The 27,356-nt window shown below is 54.4% G+C and overlaps 1 protein-coding gene across 1 annotated transcript in view; it reads right to left on the bottom strand.

The window, feature by feature from the left end:
* The window catches only part of SNED1 (sushi, nidogen and EGF like domains 1), a gene marked incomplete at its 5' end in the record, with an annotated part of 82,655 nt that overhangs the window by 8,045 nt on the left and 47,254 nt on the right, over window positions 1-27,356 (bottom strand). Inside the window, 20 exons of the mRNA XM_007943330.1 lie at window positions 5,535-5,622; window positions 6,020-6,126; window positions 7,543-7,651; window positions 8,715-8,797; window positions 8,901-9,042; window positions 9,657-9,938; window positions 10,842-10,954; window positions 12,860-13,043; window positions 13,562-13,858; window positions 14,158-14,271; window positions 15,658-15,771; window positions 16,154-16,267; window positions 16,594-16,707; window positions 22,750-22,863; window positions 22,946-23,062; window positions 23,215-23,331; window positions 23,720-23,836; window positions 24,814-24,927; window positions 25,222-25,326; window positions 26,212-26,337. Of these exons, the coding sequence (XP_007941521.1) occupies window positions 5,535-5,622; window positions 6,020-6,126; window positions 7,543-7,651; window positions 8,715-8,797; window positions 8,901-9,042; window positions 9,657-9,938; window positions 10,842-10,954; window positions 12,860-13,043; window positions 13,562-13,858; window positions 14,158-14,271; window positions 15,658-15,771; window positions 16,154-16,267; window positions 16,594-16,707; window positions 22,750-22,863; window positions 22,946-23,062; window positions 23,215-23,331; window positions 23,720-23,836; window positions 24,814-24,927; window positions 25,222-25,326; window positions 26,212-26,337 (2,671 nt within the window). The remainder of the gene's footprint in view (window positions 1-5,534; window positions 5,623-6,019; window positions 6,127-7,542; window positions 7,652-8,714; window positions 8,798-8,900; window positions 9,043-9,656; window positions 9,939-10,841; window positions 10,955-12,859; window positions 13,044-13,561; window positions 13,859-14,157; window positions 14,272-15,657; window positions 15,772-16,153; window positions 16,268-16,593; window positions 16,708-22,749; window positions 22,864-22,945; window positions 23,063-23,214; window positions 23,332-23,719; window positions 23,837-24,813; window positions 24,928-25,221; window positions 25,327-26,211; window positions 26,338-27,356) is intronic.

The raw sequence follows: 27,356 nt of genomic DNA on the forward strand, positions 1-27,356 counted from the left end.
AAAAAAAAAAAATCCTAAAAAAAAAAAAAAAGATGTATTGACTGGTGATTGGAATGCATAATTTGAAAACAGAATCATTGGTAGTTGAAAAATATGGTCTTGGTGATAGATAGGATGCTGGAGATTGCATGATAGAATTTTGCTAGATTAATGATTTATTCGTTGGGAATACCTTTTTTCAACAACATAAACAGCAGCTCTGCATGTGGACCTCACCAGTTGGAATACACAGGAATCAGATCAACAACATCTGGGGAAAGAGGCAATGGATATTGAAATATCAGGCAAAACAAAGCCAGGAGCTGACTGTGCAACAGACCATCAATTGCTCATATGCAAGTTCCAGTTGAAACTAAAGAAAATTAAAGTCCATGAGAGCCAAAATATATCCTTGAGTATATCACACTTGAATTTAGAGACCATCTGAAGAATAGTTTTGATGCATTGAACACCAGTGACCAAAAATGAGACAAGTTGTGGGATGATATCAAGAACATGATAAACGAAGAAAACAAAAGGCCATTAAAAAGACAGGAAAGGAAGAAAAAACAAAATGGGTGTCAGAAGAGACTCTGAAACTTGTTCTTAAACAGAGTAGCTAAAGCAAGTGGAAGAAATGATAAAAGAGCTGAACAGAAGATTTGAAAAGGCAGCTTGAGAAAACATAGTAAAGTATTATAGTGAAGTGTGCAAAGACTTGGAGTTAGAAAACCAAAAGGGAAGCAAAGTTTGGCATTTCTCAAGCTGAAAGAACTGAAGGAAAAATTCAAACCTGGAGTTGCCGTATTGAAGGAGACTATGGCTAAATAGGTAGCATAGTGGCTAAGGCACTTGACTGCTAACCAGAAGGCTGGTGGTTCAAACCCACCAGCCACTCCTCGGAAGGAAGGTTGGGCAATCCTACTTCCGTAGTGATACTGCCTCGGAAACCCAAGGAGGGGTCGCTATGAGTCAGGGCTGACTCGACGGCACATAACAACAAACAACAACAATGGCTAAATATTGCATGATGCAGGAAGCATCAAAAGAAGATGGAAGGAATATACAAGAGTCACTACCAAAAACACTTGGTCACCATTCAGCCATTTCAGGAGGTAGCATAAGATCAAGAACCGATGGTATTGAAGTCCAAGCTGCACTAAAGGAATTGGCAAAAAACAAGGCTTCATGAATGATGTTTCAACAAATGGATGCAGTCCTGGAGGCACTTACTCATTTATGCCAAGAAATCTGGAAGACAGCTACCTGGCCAAGTGACTGGAAGAGATCTACATTTGTGCCCATTCCAAAGAAAGCTGATCCAACAGAATGTGGAAGGTATCAAACAATATTATTAATACCATATACAAGTAAGATTTTGCTGAAGATAATTAAAAAATGGGTATAGCAGTATATTGACAAGGAGTTTCCAGAAATGCAAGCTAGATTCAGAAGAGGATGTGGAACAAGGGGTACCACTGCTGATGTCAGATGGATCTTGGCTGAAAGCAGAAAACACCAGAAAGTTGTTTACCTGTGTTTTATCAACTCTGTAAAGGCATTCAACTCTGTGGATCATAACAAAATATGGATAACATTGTAAAGAATGGGAATTCTGGAACACATAATTGTGCTTATGAGGAACCTGAACATAGACCAAGAGGCTGTCGTTTGAGTAGAACAAGTAGATACTGCATGGTTTAAAATCAGGAAGGGTGTGAATCAGGGTTGTATCCTTTCACCATACTTTTTCTGTCTGATGAGCAAATAACCCAGGAAGCTGGACTGTGTGACGAAGAACATACATCAGTTTTGGAGGAAGACTCATTTAACAACCTGCAATATGCAGATGACACAACCTTGCTTGCTGAAAGTGAAGATGACTTGACATACTTACTGATGAAGATCAAAAACTAAAGTCTTAGGATGGATTACACCTCAACATAAAGAAAACAAATCCTCACAACTGGACCAATAAACAACATCACAATAAATGGAGAAAAAAAAGATTGAAGTATTTCATTTTACTTAGCTCCACGGTCAACACTCATGGATGCAGCAGTTAAGAAACCAGATGTCATATTGCACTGAGCAAATCTACAACAGACCTCTTTAAAGTGTAAAGTAGCAAAGATGTCACTTTGAAGAGCAAGGTGCACCTAACCCAAGCCATGGTATTTTAAGTCACCTCATATGCACATGAAAGCTGACGATGAATAAGAAAGACCAAAAAAGAGTTGATGCTTTTGAATTGTGGTGTTGGCAAAGAATACTAAAAATACCATGGGCTGTCAGAAGGATTAGGAGCCCTGGAGGCACAGTGGTTAATTAAGTATTTGGCTGCTAACTGAAAGGCTGGAGGTTCTAATCCACCCAGAGACTCCAAGGGAGAAAAATGACCATTTAAGGAGCTCTGGTAGCATAGTGGGTAAGACCAGAAGATTGGTGTTTCAAACCCAGCAGATGCTCCGTGGAAGGAAGATGGGACAATCTACTTCTGTAAAGATTTACAGCCTTGAAAACCCAGTGGAGTTTGCTATGAGTCATAATGAACTCATTGGCAGTGGGTTTTTTTTGGTTGTTGTTTTGGTCAGAAGGATGAGCAAATCTGTCCTGGAAGAATTGCAGCTGCAATGCCCCTTGGAAGCGAGAATGGCCAGACTTCATCTCACCTACTTTGGTCATGTCAGAAGGGACCAGTCCCTGGAGAAGAATATGCTTGTTTAAAGGGTCAGCGAAAAAGGGGAAGACTCTCAACAAGATGGATGGACACAGTGGCTGCAGTGATGGGCTTACACATACCAGGGATTGTGAGGATGGCACAGGAACACCACAGAGTTGCTATGAGTCCAAATTGACTCAACAGTACCTAACAACAATAAGCAAGAACTCAGTGGAACTAATATAGAGGATAATACAGTGTCTGAAGTGAAAATGTTTGGGGATGGGATTACTGGTAGATTAGATACTGCAGAAGAAAATATCATTGATCTTGAAGGCACAGCAATAGAGTCTATCCAAAATGAAGTGCAGAGAGAAAATAAGACAGATGTGGGACAGAGCCTCAGTCAACTTTGAGACAGTATCAATCTAACACATTCCTAAATGGAGTCCCAGAAGGAGGGGATGGAAACAGAGACAGAAAATTGAAGAAGTATTAGTCAAAAAATTTCAAATTTGATGAATGTTATAAGCTCAGAGATACAAGATACTTAACACACTCCAAACACAATCAACACACATATGCAAACCCATACTAAAGCATATGATAAATGTTCAAATACAGAACTAAAGAGAAAAGCAGCCATGGGGGCTAGAGGTTGTGAAAAACATTACATACAGAGGAACAGAGAGAACAATGGTTGCAGTCTTTTGTGAAACTATACAAGCCAGGAGACAAAGGGATTACATCATTGAAGTGCTGAAAGAAAAAGTCAGGAATTCTATACCAGCAAATATATCCTTCAGGAATGAAGCTGAAATGGAAATCCTTTGTTTCAGATGAATAAAAGCAGAGAGAATTCATCTTCAGCAGACCTGCACTGTAGGAAATGGTTCAGTAAATTCTTGGGCAAAGGAAAACTTGATCTACACAAAGAGATAAAGAATAGTGGAGATGGTGGATAGCCAAGTAGATATAATGACATTTTCACTTTCAAAACATTTTCAAAAGAGGAAAAATAAGATTATGCATCTCATCGCATGTGTGGAAATCAGTGTGAGAACAATAGTTCAGGGGATGGGAAGGGAAAGGAGGAGCATGCTGTTGAAGGCTCTTGCATTACGCTTGAGTTGTATAATAGTAATTGAAGGTATACTATGATAAGTTGGAGATGTATATTGTAAATCCTAGAGCAACCCCTCTCCCCAAATAAACTAGCTGAAGAAATATAACCAAGAAGGCAATGGTAGAGATGAAATGGAATCAAAGAAGTAATCCAAAAGGCAGAAGTGGTGGTGGGGGTAGCAAGGGGCAGAAATAGACGAGAGAACATACATAGCAAGGTGGTAAGTGTCAACCCAACCACGTTGACAGTTACATTACATGTCAGTGGTCTAAAAACTCCTATAAAAGATCATCAGACCGGACACAAAACAAGACCCAACTATATGCTCGATACAAGAAACTGACTTTAAAGATGGTGGTTAATTAAAAAGATGGAAAACTGCACATAAGTGATGGAGTGTCCTTGTCAGGTACTTGGTGGGTGTCTAACACATAAGACAGGCACAGGTGGACCATCATCCCACAGAATCCAAGTTCAGATCCCTGTGAATGCAGATTGCCAAAACCCTTACGAAGCAGCCCCTTTGATGCAGCCTGCTACATACTAAGCTGGGCTTCGTGTTCAAGCTTCAGTGGAGCTCTCTCCCTCACACTCCGGCCTTCAGCTTCCCTCAGGGTAGCAGAGTGACCTTTCACCCACGTCGTCAGGGGTCGCGCACCTCTGCTCACAGCCCTTCGGTGGCTTCCTTTCCTCCGAGAACGAAGCCAGAGTCCTTACAAGGCCCCCAGGCCCTGCGTGGCTGCCCCTCCATCGCTCTGTTCCAGCCCCAGACATACACGCTCCTGCTTCATCGTCAGCCTGAATGTTCTTCCTTCAGGTGGTCCTCTTCTCCAAGTGTTGAATGCCGCCTCTCCCACAAGGCTTACCCTGATCCCCTGCTTAATGCTGCAGACTGCATCCTGACCTGGCACTCCTGGTCTTCCCTGGTCACCCCTCTCTTCTTTAGCACTGTCACCTTCTAGAAGGCCCTCTAACACACGCATTGTGTTTTTATTGTCTGTCTCCTCAGAGAACATCAGGATTCTTAGGGAGGGCTTGGCCTACTTTGTTCCCTGATGAGCCTGTGCTTTGAACCGGGCCTGGCACAGAGTAGGCACTCAGTGTTTGCAACTCGTGGCGTCATACGACAGTCACAAGATAGGTCCTGAGAGGAGCTAGCCAACCTCCCTCTCAGCCCATTTCACATGTGGGGAAACAGGTGTGGTGTGGTGGCCTAAGCTGCATTGTGACTCTGGCACGAGTGACTCTCCAGTTCTCGTGACCTGAGGAGGAAAAGGAGGGGGCTTCCCTCTTCCTGGGACCTGTGTGTACTTGGCCCTGGCGTCGTGGATGCTGCTGCTCAGGGCGCAAGGAAGGAGGGCTGAGGCCAGGCCCGGGGGTTTGGGTTCCAGGCCTCTGCCACAGCTCTGTTGTTATGTGCGGTTGAGTCGGACCCAACTCATAGCGACCCCTCCTTGGGTTTCCAAGGCAGTATCACTACGGGAGTAGATTGCCCAGCCTTCCTTCGGAGGAGTGGCTGGTGGGCTTGAACTGCTGGCCTTGTGGTCAGCAGTCAAGGGCCTCAGGCACTTCGCCACCAGAGCTCCTGTCACAGCTGTAGATGAGTTATTCAGCCCCTCAGCCTCCTTTCCTAATTGGTCACGTGGAGATGACTGGTGGCAGATTCCCAAACCGCCATACTTAGTGAGGGGCTGGTGAGCTAGGCTTTGTGCAACAGCGAGAAGCCAGGTGCCTGATGAGGTACGGCTGAGAGAGAAGCCAACTTACACGTGGTGACAAACGCCTCCTTCCCAGACCTGCACGGACTTGGTCTCGGAGAACAGGCGTGTGCAGGGTTGGGGCACCTTTGTACAGGCTGTGACAGGGGGCAGGGGAGAAGGTGGTGGTTTAGGGTGTGTTCCCTGCCCAGCCGTGGGAAAAAGTGGGCAGGCTGGACGCCCTGTGGCTCCTGCCTGTGTCCACAGGCATCATGGGTCCAAGCTCCGCCCCTGACTCATTCCCTCCCAACACCACCTGCGCCTGGCCTGCATCATCCTGTCACTGCCCATGGTCACTGTGGGTGTTGTTGCCAGACCCCAGAGTCCGAATGCTTTGGCCTGAGGCCCTGGGCTCAGGGACACTAGCCCGTCCAGGCGCCGCCGGTGGGAGGCCGTGTGGTATGACTGGCTGCATGCAGTCCTGTCCGGGTAGCAGTGGGTGTTAGAGATGACTGCTCAGTGTCCCGGGGCCAAGGGGCCTGGGCCTCCACTTACCAAGCTCACAGTGCCAGCCTTTGAAGCCTGGGCTACAGGCGCAGCTGTGGGCGTTGGCACTGGGCACACAGGTGCCTCCGTTCTGACAGGGGTTTTCTGAGCAGTCCCTGGAGCCGTCTGGAACAAAGCCGTGGGGTCAGTTGGGCCCGGGTGTGCTGGCTGACGTGGCCTCCTCCTCAGAGACAGCTACTCGCAGTCTCCCTTCTCTCGCTGTACCTACTACGGGCAATGGGAGTGCTGGCCCTGACCTCATACAGGGAGGGGGACGGAGAGTGGGAGGAAGGGGCCTGTCCCACTGTAGCCTGGCCTTCCAGGCTAGGCTGCCCCCACAGCCAGGCCTCCTCCTGCCCTGGCCCTCTCCCTGGAGTCACTGCTCTGCCGCACTGAGGGGGAAGAGCGGGAGTGTCCAGCGGTGGGGTCGTGGCCTCCACCAGTGTCCGCTCAGACCCCCTGTGAGCTTCACTGAGATTGCCCTGTGGACCCTTAAAGAGTCCTGAGAAACACAGAAGAGACTTGGGTGCGCCCACCGTGGACGATGCTGCAGGAGGCCGGCTCCCCCTCTGCCACCGCACCCTAGCACTTGTGCGCACATCCCACATCCCACCCATTCCTCGCGGCACCCCTCAGCAGCTTCCCAGGGGACGGCCCCACTGGCCACCTGGGACCACTCCATCACCTGGTCCCTCACTGCCCTGTCACCTTTCCTCCCTTCTCCCTCTGCCATCCTGGACATCTGACATGCTCATGCTGAGTGTGGGCCTTAAAGTCCTTTTTATAATGAAAGTGGGCGATACCACCTAGAGTCAGGCCTGAAGCCCTGTGGCCGTCCCCTGGCTTCCACCGTGATCCCGTCCCTCTGTCTCCGCCTCTCTCTCTCTCTCTCTCTCTCTCCTGGCCCTCTGTCTCCGCTCTTTCTCTCTTGCTGAAGAATTTCCGAGCAACTCTGATAGCAGTTACGGGACAGATAGCTCTTCTCTGTCCTCAGCCTGTAAGTGAGGTGTGTCTCAAAGGGGGAGATGGCTCTCCTCACTCAACCACAAGCCACAGGGACTCCCCAAGAGTGTAAGGAGTTACACAGGGCCACACGTTGCCTCTTGATTCTAGCTCCAAGTCTGTTACATCTTTAACGGCCTCTCCTTGCCTCTGTTTGTTGTGGGGACACAGGCATTGGTCCCGTGGGCTCTCCCTCTCCCTCCCCTGACTCTCTTGCCATGGCCCTCTCCCTCGCTCCCTCACTCCTGTAACTTGGTCACTAGTATGAGGGTCTTGCTAAGATTCAGGTTCAGGTGTTTTGTGCAGAAATGCTCCCAGGTGGTGGCTGTGTGCCCTCTGGCCCCTGGGAGGCACGTGATAGTGCGGTGTCCCATCAGTGATGCTGGGGTTGCCACGGTACCCACAGGCATTGCCCTGGTGGTGACAGTAGCCACCAGTGACCACTGATGGGGGTCCTGTGTCCTCATTCCTTGTCACTTACAGGCTGGGGAGGCCTTTGGCCGCTCTCTGCTGCCCTGAATTCAGTTCACCCCGACTTACGCTCGCTCTCCTTGTGGCTGGGATCCGACAGCTGCAGGGCCGGGCTAGTGGGCTTGGGGGCTCCCTCTGGGCTCTCCAGCTGTGCTGGGGCTGTGGGCTCTAGAAGCAATCAAGCCATGAGTGGCCGCCAGGCTGGCGGTGTGGAGCCCCCGATCAGGGCCTGGGGCACCTGGGCCCTCGGCATCTGCTTGCTTACCCCTCCATGGCCTGCCCTGCCATTTCCGGAGCCGCCCAACAGGCCTGCCCAGGCTTCCCTGCAGCCTCAGCCTACTTGGCTGTGCCCTCCGTGGTCCAGGGCCACCCTGCTTCCCAGGGGCTACGTGGCCTCTGTCCAGCCTGCCTGCCTTGTTCTGCACTCAGGGCCCTGACCTCAGTCCTTCCCAGTCGGCTCTCGTGCCTCTGCCCGCACTGCAGGGGCACCCTGTGGGCAGCACACTCTCCCAGTCACCCCTCTGCTGGTCACCATAGGTTGGGGTGCCCTGCCTACTCTTTGTCACCCTCTTTGTGCACACCCCTCCTCCCGTGCCTGGGGAATGCTTGGCTCATTAACTGAGGGACTAGGCTCAGCCAGAGCTCCGTGCCATCAGCACCTGGCTTCACAGGTGAGAGTGAGGACTGCCCCCCTCCTCGTGATGCCTTGTCCCGGGCTGCCGTGCCAGCGTCATAGGCCTGCTGGGGTGGGGCAGGCTCCCGCTGCGCTCTCTCATCTGCTGAGTGGGCAGGGCCAGGCATGTGTACCCATCACTCAGCTGCAGCACGGCCAGACTGATGCACTGGGAGGCAGGGCTCTGGGGAAGGTCAGCCTGCCAAGCAGGTAGCCCCAACAGAGCAGGACCCAACCCCAAAGGCTGGGCCACTCACGGTGGGCCTCGCTTCTCAGATCGAAGCCAGGGAGGGTCTCTACCGGTCAGGACGGGGCCTCCCTGGTGCCGCTTGGGCGGGGACCTCACGTCCTCCTGCCCCCCCACCAAGTGATGCTCAACTCTTGTGCTGGGCGTTTTGCTGTCTTCCTGGCATACCACCAGCAGCCCCCATGTCATCCTTTGGGCCCCAGGGTGCCACCTGCAGCTGGGTCCACGTTGGCTCTGGGTGGTCTAAGTCCAGGGCTCTTCATAGTGGGGTGAGCTGGCCACACCCCAAGATGGGTGGTGGGTACACTCACGTGCTCTGAGGGTGACTGACTTGCTGGACAGGCCGCTGAACCTGGCACTCACACGTCCCCTGCCGTCCACCAGCTCGGAGAACCTGCCGGGGAGGGCCCGCTATGGCCTGAGCTTTGTGCCTGGCCACTGGCAGCCACCTTGGAGCAGTGGCCAGGGCTGCTGGCGGGTGTGTGGCTGCCATGTACCTGGGGGGCTGGGTCACTGCAGCAGAGGCACCTCGGTCGCTGAGCGGACGCAGCTCTGGCAGGCGTGCTGGAGGGGGCCTATTTCTGGGGCCCCGGGGATGGTTGCCTTGGTGCCAGTGTCTGTCGGTGCTGTCCCTCTGGGCTGCAGATGGGGAAGGAGAATGGGTGCAGGCCCTTGAGGTGCTGGGGTGAAGAACCATGTGGGGGCGTGTATGCTGGGAGGGTGGGGGCAGCTTTCAGGGCAGGACCCCCCCGCCCACTCACATTGGTGCTGGTCTGGGGCTGTAGGCCCTAGCCTCCATCCTCCCCAGGAATTAGGTGCACGGCCAGACAGACATGTGGGACCTGTTCCATGCTCAGTGCAGGTGGCTCACTGGGTCAGGGCCAGACCCTTCACCCCAGGTGCCCCCCACGTTCACCCCTTGCCCTGTGACCTGGACCCCTGGATGCTCTGGAAGCCAGAGGGGGAGCAGGTTTGACAGCTCTCAGAGCAGCACGTGCACCCCAGGGGACGGTGACAGCTCTGAGCTGCACCGGCATGCCCGTGGGAGGGTAACCTCGACCCCTGCCTGTCCTCTCAGAGCCCCTGCTTCCCCAGACCCTGCACTGGCCTCACACAGGCCCACGCAGGACCCAGTGTCCAGCTAGAGGAGGCCCCAGGTCCTGCATGGCCCAGCTCAAGCCCCGTGCCCAGCAGCTCCCCTGCCCTGGCTCCGGCTCCCCTCCATGGGGCGTCCTCGGAAGTGCCACACGTACAGGTGATGATGTAGAGGTGGGCAGGCTCGCTGTGCACCTGGCCCTGCTCAGTGCTCTGCACAGCCGTCACCGAGAGCTGGTACCGCCACCCAGGTGTGAGGTCACGAACCACGTAGGACACCAGCTTCCCATTGGGGACGTAGCGGCTCTTGGTGCTCTGGCTGGTGCTCACGTTGATGACGTAGGCCTCCAGCACAATGTCCAGGGGGGGAGTGTCCCAGACCACGTGAGCGGAGGTGGCTGTGACCCGGGCAGCCGTCAGGTTTGCTGGAGGCAGGGGCCCTGGACAAGGCAGGGGTTGAGGGTGAAGATGGGGCCGCAGGAACCAGGTCCTCACACAGGGCCCACTTTGAGGGTGACACGGACTCTTTAAGCCCAAGAGCCACATTCAGTTTTTACAACTCAGCACCCTTGTGTCTCTAATGCAAGCGGAAGGGCTGCTGACAGGAGTCTGGGGGGTGTGGCCGGGCTGTTGGCCCCCAGGATACCATGCTCCAGTCTGGGGCAGTAGGGTGCACCCTGGCTTGCAGCACACTCACAGCAGTCTACTGCTCCTGGCATAGATGGAGGTGGGCTTCAAAGACTAGGTTTGGGGTCCCAGTGCTTTGGGATCTGGGCTGACTCCCCTGCCCCTAGGCCTGCCCTAGGCCTCCCCAAGGTGGGCAGTGTCTGAGTTATGGTAGGGGCACTGTCCCCCCAGATGAGGCCCTACTCCAGCCCCACACCCCACACCCTTATTCCATTAGCTGCCCCTCCCTGTGCAGCCCACCTCCGTGAGGTGTGTTAGCCCACCACTCTCACCCCTCCCACTCTGGAGCTGGAGAAGGCAGGCGTGGGGAGTGGGCTTCTCCTCCTTGCCCTTGACCCCATGGGGCTCATCCAGAGTGGGCCATGGGTGTTGTTGACCACCAGGCTCCTGTGTCCCTCTCTCAGAGGTCCCTTGTTCAACCAGGGCCTCATGGAGGAGCCATTGAGAGTGGGTGCTGGGCGTGTGCCCGGGCAGAAGGTGGCCCTGGACAGCTGTCTCCAGAGCGGAGATCCCAGGGATGTGCTGCCGTCTGGGATGCCCTCAGCCAGGGGCTGGTTTCTCATATGGCCACGCTCGGGAGGACTGAGGGATGCTAGAAGGAGTCCAGAGCTTCCAGAAGGTTCTGCATGGCCCAGAGGCCACACAGGTCTACTTACGGGTCCACACGTGCAGCGGGGCAGTGGCCAGACTCTCACTGGGGTTGTCCCCTGGCCCAAGCCCACTGAGGGTGATCATGTGGATGGTGTACCTCCTTCCTGGCAGCAGGGCCCTGTGTGGAGGGAAGGGAAGGACGGGAGCATCTCAGGTCCTTTGTGCTCTGGCTGGCTGCCTTGAGGAGGGTGTGGCCACGGGGAGGCCACCCTGGGGAGGGGTGGATGTGGCCACCAAGTGCTCACCATGGGTGCTGTTTGTGCTTTTAACCTAAGCCATCTCAAGTCACTGGAGGGGTTGGGTAGAAATCATGAAGAGTCAAGGCAACCCCAAAAAGCAGGAGCACGTGGCCAAGCACTGCCAATGCTCTGGGCAGAGAGGGGACAGACACGCCGGGGTCCCCACGGGCCAAGTGCAGGGACATCTGCTGAGTGTACAGCTGGGTCCCCATGGGCTGAGTGCAGGGGCTCGGGACAGGAGTGTACCTGGGTTCCCAAGTGCCTTGCCCCTGAGCCACCCCTCAGGGCAGGCCTTCCGGACTCTCTACCCCCGGGGACCATGAGCAGAGGCTGCTCTGAGCTGGACCTGCTGAAATGTTCTGGGTGAGCCGGCCTGAACTGTGGAAATGCTCTAAACCAGCACCCTCCACTCACATCTGTCTGTCCTTTTTGCCCCTGACCACTCTGAGAAGGGACTGGAACTCTCTCTGGTTGACAACCAGCCCACAGGACCCACCAGGGACAGGAGCCGAGGGATCCAGCTGGGTTTTCAGATTGAGAAATGGTTCTCCTAAGTGTCACCACCAAACCCAAACCCGAAGCCACTGCCGTCGCGTCGATTCCGACTCATGGCGACTCGGGACTCTGGTGCTTCCATTGCACCAGCAGCCATTCTGACTGGGGTTGGTGCAGCTGCCCTTCGTTCTGTGGCTGTGTTTAATCCAGAGGGACTCAGCACCAGAGGCTTATATACCTGCTCTGAACGTGTTTCATAAACATCAAAGTAAGTTTAAGGCAATCCTAGGGGTCTCTGGGAGCTCTGGTGGCATAGTGCCTAAGGCACTTGACTGCTAACCAGAAGGCTGGCGGTTCAAACCCACCAGCCACTCCTCGGATGGAAGGTTGGGCAATCTACTTCCGTAGTGATACTGCCTCGGAAACCCAAGGAGGGGTCGCTATGTGTCGGGTCCTACTCGACGGCACATAACAACAACAAGGGGTCTCTAGAAGCCCTGGTAGCACAGTGGTTAAGCTCTCCAAAATGTCAGTGATTTGAAGCCCCTGCCACTCTGTGGGAGAAAGATGAGGCAGTCTGCTTCTGTGAAGACTGACAGCCTTAGAAACCCAGTGGAGCAGTTCTACTCTGTCTTCTAGGGGCACTGTGAGTAAGAATTAGCTTGATGGCAGTGGGTTTTTTCTAAGCATCAAACTAACAAACTACAAACTCAGCCACAGATTAACAACAAACCCAAAGAGGGAAGCAGGGAGAGACCCCCCAACAGCTGAAAACACAGCACCCTGAGGGTCCTCACTCTGCATCCGGGTCCCAACCTCAGCCACACATTATAAGAGTAAGTGGTATCAGCCCAGGACAGACGGCTGCACTGGGTAGGGTCCCTAAGTGTTCCTCTCTTCGAGGCTCTAAAAACAAGTTTGCTTTCAAGTTTGAAAACCTCTAGTGCTTTCTGCTGACACAGGTGTCCCCTGGCGCCCCACCCACAGTATCTGGGTGGCTGAGCACTCTCGGGACCTGCTCACGTGGGAACGCTGGGGCTCTAGGGGACTCCTTGCTTCTAGCACTTGCTTCTCCCAACCTCCCAGGCAGGAGGAGGTCCCCAGGGGACCGGATGGTGCAGTGTCCCTGCCCCCACCTGGCGGTAGACTGGGTGCACAGTGAGCTTGTGCCCCCAGGTGGTTTGGAGGGGTCTAGGACAGTGTGGAGCGGAGGAGTGGGCAGACAGAGAGGACCCCCTGCTTCCACCATGGGGACCCAGGGCCACTGGGGTTGCATTGTAGCCTTTTACCCGAATGTGAACTTGTCCACACTCCTGTCCAAATCGGTGGACTGGTCCCCACTGGCCTCAGGGTGGCGGATGGACACACGGACTTTGCTGACTGTGGCATGGCGGATCTGGTGTAGAGCCCAGCGCACAGAGATGGTGCTGGCCGTCACGTTGGTGACCTCGAAGCCCTCAACAGGGCGGGGCCCTGGGGGACACGGGGCTGCTCAGCCAATGCTGGTGCCCCTACTCCTCAAGGGCAGGCGGGGTGCAGCAGGCCAGCTGGGGCGGAGATGAGGTTTGCAAGTGACACCCCTTGGGCCAGATGTGACTGCATCATTCCTGGCACATGGGAACCTAGGGGTCCCCTCTCTCTCCTGCCCTGGCTATCGTTCTACTGGTGAGCGTTCCGGGTAGGATGTGGGCCATGCTGGACCCAGCAGGAAGAGTGGACCGGGAGGGGGTGTGGGTGTGAGTCCCCAACCCTCACACTCCTCAGAGGTGGAGAGCACATCCCAGAGCCCCCACCCCACCCCCCCCGCACGCACACACCTGTCCCCTGGAGACCTGGCTCTGAGGAGGTAGAGCCTGTACTTACTCTTCCCTCCCCACCTCCCGTCCCCCCTCACCTCTGGCTCATGCAGACCCCACAGTGGACAGCCTCTCGGCACATCTGCCCCCCACTCCCTTCTCTGGGGTCTCGGGACGCGTGGCCGGCAGACTCACGCGTGCGGACCAGCATCACCGCAGGCCGGCTGATGTCATTTTTGTTATTGGCGTTGCGCTTGACCGAGAACACGGAGATGCTGTAGGCCCGGCCAGCTGCCAGGGCGCGCAGCTGGTGGGTGGAGCGGTCACGCTCCACGAAGTCCGTGCGGCGGAAGGCGCCATCGGCTGAGGCATAGGTGACCGCGTAGCCATCCAGCCTCTGCCCGACCGCCGGGCCCTCGGGCGGGAGCCAGGAGATGGACACGCCGCTCTCCTCCACCCGCTCCACCTTGAGGCCGGTGGGCGGGAGGAGCTCTTCCAGGGTCCCGGTAAATGGGCGTGGTCAGGTGCGCAGGAAGCCCCGCCCCCAGGCCGGCACCTCCCGCTGCGGGCGGGGTCAGGGGCGTGGGGCCCTCTCCCAGCCCCCGGGTGGGCTGCAGCAGGTGCTTCCTGAGGGGTGCTGACACACCTATGCCTGTGGCATCCTGCAGTGCTCACCTGGGGAACTCTACCCCACCCTCCCTGCTCAAGGGGACTTCAGCCCTGGGCTGGCCTCAGCCTACCCAGGTAGCTCCACTCGGGGAGGGGGCGGGGGGGGGGGCTCCCAGCCTCACCTTTGGCACAGTTCTGGCCGGTGTAGCCCACTTTGCAGGTGCAGCTATGCGACCCGTTGCTGGCCAGGCAGTAACCATGGCTCCCGCAGGGGCTGGAGAAGCAAGGGTCACTCACTGTGTGGGGACAAGGGGTCACTGTGAGTGCTGATGACAGCTTGTCTGGCACCCCTAACCTGCCAGGTCCTTGCTCTGAGGGACGCTGGGTCCTGCTGCTCTGCAGGTCTGTGGGGTGGCGGGGTCAGGGTGAGGATGGAGCGGTCACAGGGTAGGTGGAGAGGTCACGGGGAGGGTGGAGGGGTTACCCAGGAGAGTGGAGAGATCACGAGGAAGGTGGAGAGGTCATGAGGTGGGTGGTGGGGTCGGGGAGAGTGGAGGAGTCACCCAGGAAAGTGGAGGGATCACCGAGGAAGGTGGAATGGTCATGGAGTGGGTGGAGGGGTCACCCAGGAAGGTGAAGAGGTCACAGGGTGGGTGGTTGGGTCAGGTGGAGGGTGGAAGGGTCACCTAGGAAGATTGAGAGGTCATGGGGTGGGTGGAAGGGTCACCCGGGAAGGTGCAGAGGTCATGGGGTGGGTGGAGGGGTCACCCGGGAAGGTGCAGAGGTCATGGGGTGGGTGGCAAGGTCAGGGGGAGGGTGGAGAGGTCACAGGGTGGGTGGAGTGATATTGGAACTGGTCAGCACTTGCTGGGGGGGCACACTGCTGCGCCCCACTCCCGGGGTGCAGTCACTGCCTTGGTGTCCTAGCAGAGGAGCAGTTTGGGGTGCGATGAGCACAGTGTGGGCCAGGGGGGAAGTGAGGCTCAGCCGGCCTCTTTTGAGCTCTGAGGCTTGGGGGAGGCAGTGTCCAGGGCCTATCTCCCTTGTTCCTGCTGTCACCCCAGGAAACACCTGCAAACAACCTGGTCCCTGGCCCTTGAGGCCCTTGAGTGGCCTGGCAGCCCCTCATCACTGTCAGAGCCCAGGGCCCTCTGCTCACAGTGAAGTGCTGGGTAAAATAGCGAACCAGGCCTGCCCAGGACTGTGCAGCGATGCGGCACAGCCCCAAGTGCTCGCGGTCCTCCGAGCGGCCTGCAGCTCTCACCGCCCCCAGCTGCCCCCGCCCCCCCGCCTGCGGTGCAGCAGCTTCTCCTCCCAGCACGGTGCCCTGCTGCAGGCACCTTCTGTGCAGGGTGGTTTGTCCGACTCTTGCTGGACGGGGCCCTCCACAAGGGTGACATCTGACCCCACCCATTGCTTGCTGCCAGCCTGTTGTGTGGGGCCAGCTCAGGGAGGCGGGCCCAGCGCAGCCAGTCAGAGTGGGGTACAGTGCTAGGCGGCCGCATCCCCCCAGCTCCTGCCCACCTGGGACTGGGGCAGAGACGTGGGGGGTGCTGGAGCACAGCGGGGCCTGGAACGGTCGTCCTAGGACCAAGAGGGGACCAGATGGGCGGAGGGCCAGGGAGAGGCCTCAGGCCGCACGGGGAGGTGGGGGGAGCAGCGGCCGGCCCCGCCCACCCTACCTGTCTCACAGTGGTAGCCGAAGAAGCCCTCGGGACAGACACACAGGTAGGCGCCAGCGTCGTTCTCACAGGCGCCTCCATGTTGACAGGGGCTGGAGTCGCAGGCATCCACCTCTGGAGAATACCCAGAGAGCCTCGGAATCAGCGCCACGCTGGGGCGGGGGCCGCGGGGGGTCTGGGGGCGGGAGGAGAGGAGAGCAGGAAGAAGGGAGGGGAGGCAAGAAATGGGCCAGGAGAGCGGGGCTGGGGGCACCCCTCGGTGCTGTCGCGGCTCAGACCCCTCAATCGGCCTGCCTGCAGCCCCCCTCCCTCCCCAGGGTGCACCCGGGGTCCCTCTCTAGGAGGCCTGCCCATCAGGGGTGCATGGACCCTGCCCCTCTGAGGCCCAGGCTCTGTGTGTGTTGCAAACAGACTTGTGGCCGAGATATTGGGGTTTCCCAGGGTGTGAGAAGGTGGGGGGAGCTGCCCGCTGGGACCCACCTGAGGGAACCCTTACCTGTCTCACAGTGGACCCCCGTGAACCCTGTGGGGCACTGGCACAGGAAAGCCCCCAGGAGGTCCCTGCAGGAGCCCCCATTCTGACAAGGCTGTTCTGCACACTCGTTGATCTCTGGGGACAGGACACAAGCCCCGTGGAGCCCACCGCACCCAGACTGCCTGAGTTGGGGTCTGGTTGTGTGAGTCTGAGCCCTAGGAAGGCATGAGGGCCCGGCTGGTGCAGGGCCTTCCCTCTCTCCCCTTCCCATGTCTCTGCTCCCCAGGCCAGAGTCTGCTGGACCGGAGGCAGGGCCCGAGGTCAGCCCCAGCCCAGCCTGCAGTGTCCAGACAGACTGGCCCAGGAGAGCCAGGACTGGCCACAAGGCCATGGGGCCTGAGTCTTTCCTCTACTGCCTACGCCGACTCTTCTGGCCAAGGCCAGCGTGGGCCGGGACTCACCCTGCTCGCAGCGGGCGCCTTTGTATCCTGGGCTGCAGAGGCACACGTAGCCTGAGACTTGGTCCTGGCAGGAGCCCCCGTGCAGGCAAGGCTGGGGCTGGCACTCGTCCACTTCTGGGGGGCCAGGGAAGCAAGGCTCGGTGACGGGGCAGTGGCCGGAGCCCCAGAAATGCACACGTGAGTTTTGTTCTAAGGGGTCAGCTCCACAGAATAGCTGTTGAATTTCAGATCCTTGACGACCTGAAGCTGGAGCTGGTGTCCCTGCCTCCCCTGAACACACGTGGTGTGTTAGGGGCCTGCCCCTCTCTCGGGGCGCTCCCACGCGGCACCGGTCCCGCCGTGGCTGGGCACACCCTCTGCAGGATCATGTGCACGTGGGGCTCTGCCCCCCCTCACATCTCTTCTCAGCCCCTGGATGAGCCCCGTTGTATCTGACATTGGAGCTGGGCGTGTCATGCCCCGTTCGTCCTGTGTAAAGGAAGGACTTACATCCTGTATTTGCCGAGAACTGATTTCAGGAATGGGCAGGGATTACTGGGTACACAGTGTGCATTTCCTGAGTCTTGTGGGATTCGTCTCCTCGAACTAGCTGATGCAGCTGATCCTCTCACATACACTGTCCCTTGCAGCCCTGACACGGTAATGTGGATATCATTTCTACGGACCATTAGGCTGACTCGTTAATACCTTATCTAGGATTTTTGCAACTGTTAATCATGTGTTTCCTGGACTCCTAGTTCTCCTTATCCCTATGTCAGTATCTGGCTTTGGTATCAAGGTTGTATTGACCTCAGGGAGCTGATTTCCACTCTTGGGAAGAGTTAGGCTGATACTGCACTGATGTGTTTCCTGGTAGTTTGGCAGAATTTACCTGTAAAATGGGAGCTCTGGTAGCATAGTGCCTAAAGCACTTGACTGCTAACCACCAGAAGGCTGGTGGTTCAAACCCACCAGGCACTCCTCAGAAGGAAGGTTGGGCGATCCACTTCCGTAGTGATACTGCCTCAGAAACCCAAGAAGGGGTCACTATGAGTCGGGTCCGACTCAACGGCACATAACAACAGCAACCCCCATAAAATCATCTGGACCTGCCCTTTCTTTGTAGAAAATGGTTGAACCATCGCTTCAGCTTCTCTCAGTAGTTCACAGGACCATGCAGGCTTTCTGTTTCCCCTGAGGCCCTTTTGGTCACTTACATTTTTCTATGCATATCATGTCCGTTTCTTCCAAGGCTTTTAATTCATTTGTATGGAGGTGTTGGTCATATTCCACTACCTTTTTAATGTCTTCTGTGTCTGCAGTTATGTTCTCCTCTCCATTTGTAGCGATTTTTAGTTTTACTCCGTTTTCTTGATCAGTCTTGATAAAGGTTTGTCCATGGTATTATGCTTTTCCAATACTTACTCAGAGCTCTGTTGACCTTTTCTTTCATATCCTTGATTTCTATTTCATGACAGCTCTTATCTTCATTGTCTTTCCTTCTTCTTCATTTTGTTAACTTCTGGAACTGGAAATGTGGCTCATTAATTTTGCACTTTTCTTTTTCCAACATGGGCATTGAAGGCTATGAACTTGTCATAACACTGCTTTTCCTGCATCACACAACTTTTGATGTAGAAAGTGCTTGTTATTACTTATCTAAAATATTTTAATATCCATCATGATTTTTTTGACCCAGTTGTTTAAAAATAACTTTAGAAAAGTCCAACTTCAAACACAGAGATTTAAAACTTTAAGTTTTTTTAAATTGTGATTTGCACGAAAACTGACACAGCAAATTCATTTTCCACGTAACAGTTCATACACATTTTCTTTCATGACATTGACTGCAATCGCTGTAACGTGGCTGCTCTCTTCCCACTTGCTCCCTGCAGTTACCTCTTCCCTGTGTCCTTCTTTCCTCTGCACTCCTGCCCTCTGAGCTATCTCCCTGTGCAAATACTGCCCTTCTGGTCTTTCATGGTTGATTCTTCCAAGGAGTGTACCTGCCTGGTGTAAATGTTCACTGTATATGCCTGTTTATTGTTTGGCTGGAAGCATGGGAGTGAGTCCAATTCCAGGAAAAATGTACCTTCTTATTAGTAATGAAATTGCTTAGGTCCAGAGAGTGGAAACTGCATGGTTCTTCATCTTCTACATTTAACAAAAAGGCTTGCTTTATGGCCAGATGCGTTACCATTTTGTAAATGGGTCCAGTGAACTTGAGAAACGTGTGGATTTGCGAACCACTGGGTGCAGAATTCCGCATGTATTGACAACAGGGCATTCGGATTTGGGGATTTTATCCATTAGCTCAGCTGTTAATGATGTTGCCCTACTCTTCCATCTTGACTGAGTTGGGCTTCTTAATCTGCCATTAATTGAGAGATGTGGTTTGAAAAGTCACACTCTTATGATGGCTTGGTGGATTGTCAATTTCCCCTGTAGTCTGCTGATTTTTGCTTGATATCAGGCTACTGTTTTAGATACTTGAATGTTACTGTTGCTGTTGTTAGGTGCCTTTGAGTCGGTCCCAGCTTGCAGCAACCCTGTGTACCACTGTGTACACTGCCCGATCCTGAGCCAGCCTCACATCGTTGCTGTGCTGGAGCCCATCACTGCAGCCACCATGTCAGTCCATCTCGTTGAGGGTCTTCCTCTTTTTTGCTGCCCCTCTACTCTACCAAGCGTGATGTCCTTCTCCAGGGCCCAGTCCCTCCTGAGAACACGTCCAAAGTTCACAAGATGAAGCCTCACCATCCTCACTTGTAAGGAGCATTCCAGCTGTACTTTTTCGTTCTCCTGGCAGTCCCTGCTATAGTCCATATTCTTCACCAGCACCATCGTTCAGAGGCATCAGTTATTCTGAGATCTTCCTTATTCCCTGTCCAGGTTTCCCATGCCTGTGAGGCTGTTTTAGCACGGCTGGGGCCGGGCGGACCTAAGTTCTCCAAGTGGCGTCTTTGCTATTTAAAGCTTTAGAGAGGTCTTTTACAACACATCTGCTGCAGCGCGTTGGGTGATTTCTCGACTGCTGCTCTCATGGATGTTGACTGTGGATCCAAGTGAAATGAAATCCTTCACAACTTCAACCTTTTCTCCCTTTATCATGAAGCTGCATATAATCATGAAGGAAAAGTCGTGGGGATTCTTGTTTTACACTGTTTTTGTTGAGGTTTAATCCATACTGATCTTTGATCTTCATCAATAAATGCTTCAAGTCCTCTGCACTCTCAGCAAGCAAGGTTGTGTTATTTGTATATCACAGGTTGTTAGCGAGTCTTCCTCCAATCCTGATGCTGCATTCTTCTTCATATAGTCCATGTTCCCAGATTGTTTGCTCAGCATACAGAGTGAATACGTATGGTGAAAGGATATAACTCTGACACACACCCTTCCTGACTTTAAACCACGCAGTATCCCCTTGTTCTGTTTGAATGACAGCTTCCTAGTCTATGTACAGGTTCCTCATAAGCACAATTAAGTGTTCTAGAATTCCCATTCTTCACAATGTTACCCATACTTTGTTATGACCCACACAGTTAAATGCCTTGCACAGTCAATAAAACACAGGTTTCTGGTATCCTTTGCTTTCAGCCACGATCCATCTGACATAAGCAATGATAATTCCTTGTTCCACATCCTCTTCTGAACCTGGCTGGAGTTTCTGATAGTTCCCTGTCAATGTACTGTTACAGCAGATCCTCAGCAAGATTGTCCTTGCATGTGATGTCAATGGTATTGTTTCATAATTCACACATTCTGTGGGATCACCTTTCTTTGGAAAGGGCACAAATATGAATCTCTTCCAGTTGGTTGGACAGGTAGCTGTCTTCCACATTTCTTTGTATAGCTAAGTAAGTGCCTCCAGCACAGCATCTGTTTGTTGAAATACCTCAGTGGGTATTCCATCAATTCCTGGAGCCTTGTTTTTCACCAACTCCTTCAGTGCAGCTTGGACTTCTTCCTTCAATGCCATTGGTTCTTGATCATTTCATCCCGAAATGGATGAAGACTGACTGGTTCTTTTAGATAGAGTGACTGTGTGTATTCCTTCTACCCTCTTTTGATGTTTCCTGCATCATTCAATATTTTGCCAGTAGAACCTTTCAATATTGCAACTTGAGGCTTGAATTTTTTCTTTCAGCTTGAGAAATGCCAAGCATGTTCTTACCCTTTGATTTACCAACTCCAGGTTTTTGCACATTTCATTATAATACTTTGCCCTCTCAAGCTGCCCTTTGAAATCTGTTCAGCTCTTCATTTCATTATTTCATCTGTTCACTTTACTCTCCAATCAGCAACACGTTTGAGAGCCTCTTCTGACATCCATTTCTTTTCTTCCCTTCCTCTCTTTTAAATGACTTTTTGCTTTCTTCATGGATGAGGTCCTTGATGTCATCCCACAACTCGTCTGGGCTTCAGTCATTGGTGTCAAATCTCTTCTTCAGATGTTCTCTAAAGTTTCTTCAGCTTCAACTTGAACTTGCACACAAGCAATTGATAATCAGTTCTACAGCCAGCTCTTGGCCTTATTCTGACTGATAACAATGAGCCTCTCCATCTCTTCTTTCCACAGATGTAGTCAGTTTGACTCCTGTGTATTTCATCTGGTGAGGTATCTGCAGTGAATAAGGTGTTGGTCATGGAAAATGCTAGCATGTGATCTCCAGTGTCATTTCTATCACCAAGGCCATATTTTCCAATTACTAGTCTTTCTTCTTTGTTTCCAACTTTTGCATTTCAATCACCAGTAATTCTCAACACATCTTGATTGCATGTTTGGTCAATTTCCGACTGTAGAAATTGGGAAAAATCTTCAATTTCTTCACTTTTGGTTTTAGTGGTTGGTGCATAAATTTGAATAACGGTTTATTAACTGGTCTTCCTTATAAATGTATGGATATTGTCCTATCACTGACAGCATTGTACTTCAGGATAGATCTTGAAATGTTCTTCTTGATGATTAACTGATGCCACGCCCCTTCATTTGTCATTCCCAGCATAGTAGACCATATGATTGTCTGATTCAAAATGGTCAATGCCAGTCCATTTCAGCTCACTGATGCCTAGGATATTGGTCTTTATGCATTCCATTTCATTTTTGACAACTTCCAATTTCCTAGATTCATTGTTGATAGTGATTATGTGTTCTTGGTGAACTGGGTCAGTTATCACCAAGAGTGGCCCTCCCCACCCTTAATGAGCTGTTTTTATCTTACAGTCTGTGTTCCCAGTAACAACCAACCAACCCAACCCACTGTCATCAAGTCAGATCTGACTCATAGCAACTCCTCCTTGGGTTTCTGAGGTGGTATCACTACAGAAGTAGATTGCCCACCCTTCCTTCCGAGGAGTGGCTGGTGGGTTTGAACAGCTAGACTTCTGGTTAGCAGTCAGATGCCCTAGGCATTAGGCCACCAGTGTTCCCAGTAGGAACGTACATTTTCTGTACTTTTACTTCACCCTTTTGTGGGGGAAGGTGTTGAACCTTGATTTTCTGACTCTGCCCTGGGTGCCATCTTGGCTTCAGCTGCCTCATGTGCAGAGTCAGTGAGTGGGGGTTTGACCACCCCTCTTTGTTGCCAGGCACGGAAGCCCTTAGTGACCCATTATCACGGGAGCTATGGAGAAGACAGTGTGGGGTGGGGGACAGGGCTGGGGTTAGAATTGGGGCTGTGCTCCTTGGGGAGGCCTGCATGGTGGCATGGACCCCATAGGGTGTGTCTGCCATGCTCTGGGCCTGAGAGTCACCATGGCACAAGGAGGATGGCTCCAGACCCCCTGCAGGTGGCAGGGGCAAGAGTGGGTGGGGGTTTGTAGACTGTAGTTGCCACGTCTGTGCCCAGCCGGGTACCGGCTAAGCCAGCCTGGTGCACTCCATCTCTGGGGGGGAGGTGTCCCTATGGTTCACCTATGCAGAAGCACAGTGCAAATACAGGGTGTGGGACATGGGTTGCCTGCCTGGGACCTGTTCTTCCTCGGGAGCTCTGTGGGTGGAGGTGCATGCCTGGGACCCCTGCTCCCCTTGCTGTGTGCCCCTTCCCTTTGCAGGTGGAGGTGCTCTGACATTGGGCACTGGCTGTCCAGGTGCACCCCTCCCCCCAGGGATAGAGATGGTACTTGATGGGTGCCCCCTCCTCCATGAAGCCCACACGTGGTGGGCTTGCTGCTCACCTGCCTGGCACCGGCGTCCAGTGAATCCTGCTCGGCAGTGGCAAGAGAAGTCTGTGCCCAAGTCCTCGCAAGTGGCTCCATTCAAACATGGGCTCCGGAAACAAGGGGAGGGGGCTGCAGGGATGTGGAGGGTCAAGGTGCCCGCCAGGCCCCGCCAGCCTCCCCTCGCTGGCCGCGCAGGCCCTGGTGCCCTCACCAGTCTCGCAGTGGCGCCCGGAGAAGCCCGGTGGGCAGTCACACTTGTACTTGCCGATGTAATGGAAGCATGTGCCTCCGTTGTGGCAAGGGCCCGAGGCGCACGAGTCTGGCTTCCCTGGGGGTGGGGCACGTGGGTCAGGGCCACCCTGCAGCCCCTGCAACCCCGGTGGAGCTACCTCCATGGGGACGCTGGTCAGGGGTCAGGGTTGGTCACCCCCACTCTGTCCAGCCCAGTGTGGTGGCCGCTCCCGCCCTGTGTGGACGCACCGATCTCACAGTGTCTGCCGGTGAAGCGGTAGGGGCAGCTGCAGTGGTACTCAGTGCCCACCTCCTTGCACGTCCCTCCATTCCTGCATGGCCCCGAGCTGCACAGGCGTGGCCTGACTGTGGGTGGAGAGAGATGGGCAGAGAGACAGACGGGGAGACTGAGGAGGGGGAAGGACCCACGATTCCACGGCTGTCTTTTGAGTCCTCCAGCACTTGGTGGGCTCCACAGCTGGTCACCCAAGGTCAGGCGGCACAAGGACCGCCACGTGAAAGGTAGAATTTAATGTAGTGCTTGTAAAAGCGAGTTGGAAAATCAGAGTGGGCAGTCAGGCAGGCTGGGGTGGGGGGCATCACGCGCCCCACAGCAGGGACCGCAGCGCAGTGAATGCGAGGCCGGGCCCAGAGGGGAGCAGGTGCTGGAAACCCTTGGGAAAAGCGCGGAGGCGGAGCGCGCGCGCGCGCGGCTGCTCTCCAGGGTGCTGACGCGGTGCCGCCCGCCTGCTACCTTGCTCGCAGTGCTGGCCGTGGAAACCGCGTGGGCACTCGCACGTGTACGAGTCGTCGTGAGCATCGCAGGAGCCTCCGTTGAAGCAGGGATCTGAGTCACAGGGCGACGGCAGGGCTGTAGGGCAGAGGGCGGTCCTGGAGCACGTGCCTGGTTCGCCAGTGGGCACAGTCACTGACGGGGGTGGGGTGGGATGAGGTGGGGGTGCAGCACGCCTGCCGCCCTGCCTGGAACCAAGGCCGCTTCAGTACAGTGTGTGGGGCTGGGTCCCTTCTCACGGGCCTCTCCTGTTCTTGATCCTAGGACTTACGTTCCCTCTTCCTGTCACATCACCATCTGCCTCATCACTTACACATGAGTTTGCCAGGTGCCAACATCAGTGATCACTTGAGGTTGCGTTTAGCCGCCATCAAGTCCGACCAGACTCCTGCGGATCTCATTTGCAGCGGGACTGGGCTGCTCTGATCCACAGGGCTCCCACTGGCTATTTCCGAGTACTTGCCAAGCCTTCTTCCTCATCTGCCTTTGTTTGGGAGCTCTGCTGACTGACACCTGTTTCACATCCTAGCACAGAAGCCTCCACTGACAGACAAGGTGCCCTGGCCGGGACCTGAGCCGGGTCCCCCGGGTGGAAGGCAAGGATTGCCACCGGGCCACCGCTGCCCCATGTTGGGTCACGTGACCAATCACATGCGGTGTGGACTGTGTCCTGGGAGGTGCCAGCAGTCACGTGCTCAGCTGGTCTGGGAAGGCTGTGGCTCAAGCCTACCTAGAGCTGCCAGGAAGAAAAGCCTGTGGACCTGCTTGTGAAAGATCAGCCACTGCAAACCCCGGCAGTCCTGTGGGGCAGCTGTACCCTGACATGTGGGGTCACCATGAGTCGGACAGCCCCAGGGCAACTGGCCTGGCTTTATTACCAGTCACTATGCCAGCTTCTGCACTTTCAACAGTGCCCCTCTGAGTATGTGGGCACACACAGGCGACCTCCAGCCTGTCAGCAGACCGTTAGGGGCTCCGGGACGTGCATGCTGCGTCAGGAGAAGTCCCTGATTCCAGAGCCCCCGCCAGAGCTCCAGGATGCCAGCCCCACTCACAGTGGCTGGTGTTGTGGTCCGTGTGGCAGACGCAGAGGTAGCTCCCGCCATACTCCATGCAGTAACCCCCATCGGGGCACTGGGTGTTCATGTTGCAGGGTGTGGCCGTGACTTCTGCAGAGAAGGAAGGAGCCCCGCCCCACACCCCACATGTCTTCCTGGAGACCTCGTGTCCCCACAGAGGTGGCCAGGTTCAGCCACACTGTGGCAGGCACCCTCCTGGGGTGGGGCTGGGGTTTTGTGGGACAGTGGCCTAAGGTCTGCCTCTATGGTGTGGGGCCAGGCCCAAGCCCCATTCACTCCCTGGCTGGTCCATCCGCTCATTTGCCTGTCCATCTGTACTCTAGATACAGGGATGCTGAGGGACAGGGCGGGAAGGGCGCTCCACCTCCAGCCCTGGCCACCTACCAAATTCACAGAGGAGTCCAAAGAAGCCCGGCGGGCACTGGCAGAAGGTGGTGTTGGTGTCAGGGCATCTCCCTCCATTACGGCACTCACAGTCGTGGGACAGTCCTGCCACAGAGGGAGGGCCCCACCTGCTCTGCTGCTGCCCACCTCCCCACAGGAACCCTGTGTCTGCTCACACATATACACACACTCACAGCCGTGGGACAGTCCTGCCACAGAGGGAGGCCTCCCGGGAGGTGACCCCACCTGCTCTGCTGCCGCCCACCTCCCCACAGGACCCTGTGTCTGCACTCACAAACATACACACACTCACATTCATATACTCACCCATATATTCACATACATTTACACACATTCATACACTCACATTCATACATACACACGTTCACAGACACCCACACCCACATACATATTTCACACATCACACACACCCTCACATACATCTATGTATTCACTCAGTCACACACATACATGTTCACACACATTCGTACATTCACATTCACATATACGTCCACATTCGCACCCCCCCACATTCACACACACACTCATGCACACGTTCACACTCACATCCACATATTTCACACACACATCCACACACCTTCACATACATTCACATATTCATTCACACACATACACGTTCACACATGTTCATATACTCACATTCACATATACATCCACATTCACACACCCACACGCATCCACACACACCCTCAAATACACCCATGTATTCACTCACACACATACACATTCACACACATTTGTACACTCACATAATACACACATCCACATCCACACACATTCACAGCAGTCATGTTCACACACATTCACACATGCACACTCGCATCCACTCTTCTACACACACACTCATATACACACAGTCTCAGGTGTTTGCACACACACATCTCCTGCCTGACTCTCACTGAGTGTGCTGTCTGAAGATGGGCCCTGGGTCTCCCATCCCCAGCCCCCGCAGCCCTGACCCACACATACTCTCCCCGCAGTCGAGGCCTGAGAAGCCCCCAGGGCACTCGCACACGTAGCCCTGGTCAGCATCTACACAGGTGCCCCCATTCAGGCATGGGGCTGAGAGGCAGCTGTTGGGCTCTGGGTGGATTCCTGCAAGACAGACAGGGACAGTGATCCCCACAGCCCAGGGCAGAGCCTGGGAGGTGGGGCTGGCCACCTGCCCAGCTCCCGCAGCACTGGGCAGGGCCTTAGGCATTGTCCTCAGGGCCAAGGAGAATTAAAGCCGGGGCCCATTTTTGGAAACCAACTCAGAGCTTCCCTTCACCCCTGAGTGCCGTGTCCTGGCCCTCCCTGGAACAGGAGAAGCAGGGACAAGAAGGGGTCCCTGGGACGCTCCAAAGGGCCTGCCGTGGGTACGGGCCCTCCAGAGGGCCTGATCGACACCCCAGGGGACCGTGTCCAGGATTCTCGTTCTGTGGCTGTTGCTGTCACAGCTGCAGCATGGACTGATCCTTGCTTAAGGCCCACAGTGCGGTCTGTGGGGTTGAACGGGCCCCTGACTAGACGAGAATGTGCGTTCCACAAACACCCTCAGTCAGGTTGTGCGGTTGTGCCGTTCCTCTCCTGCAGCCCGCTGAGTCCCGTCTGGAGGTTTGTGAGCTACTGGTGGTGGCTCTGCTTCTCCCTGTGGTCCTGTCCCCGTTGCTGCACGTGCTCTGAGGCTCTGTTGACAGGTGCCATCTATCTCAGGGGGTTGCCTCTTGATGCACGGGCCCCACATCATCACGGAAGGTGCTCCTTCGTTCCCGGGTCCTCATCCTGAGGCTCCATCTGTCTGATGGGAACACAGCGTCCCACCCTCTTCTGACTACTGTTCTCCAACCTATACTTTTTCCACTTTTTAGTTTCTTTACATAATTTAAAATGTTACCGTTAAAATTAACATACAGTAAAATCGACTTTTGTTTAGTGTGTAGTTCTATGAACTTTAACCCATGTAGAGATCTGGGAGCAGCTCTGGTGGCATAGTGGTTAAAACACTTAGCTGCTAATCAAAAGGTTGGCTGTTTGAATCAACCAGCTCTGCAGGAGAAACATGAGGCTGACTGTTTTGGTAAAGATGACAGCCTTGGAGACCCTGTGGGCAGTTCCACTCTGTCCTCTAGGGG

The sequence above is a fragment of the Orycteropus afer genome, unplaced genomic scaffold (assembly GCF_000298275.1).
Source record: "Orycteropus afer afer isolate SDZICR_OR568_19922 unplaced genomic scaffold, OryAfe1.0 scaffold00006, whole genome shotgun sequence".
Lineage (NCBI taxonomy): Eukaryota > Metazoa > Chordata > Mammalia > Tubulidentata > Orycteropodidae > Orycteropus > Orycteropus afer.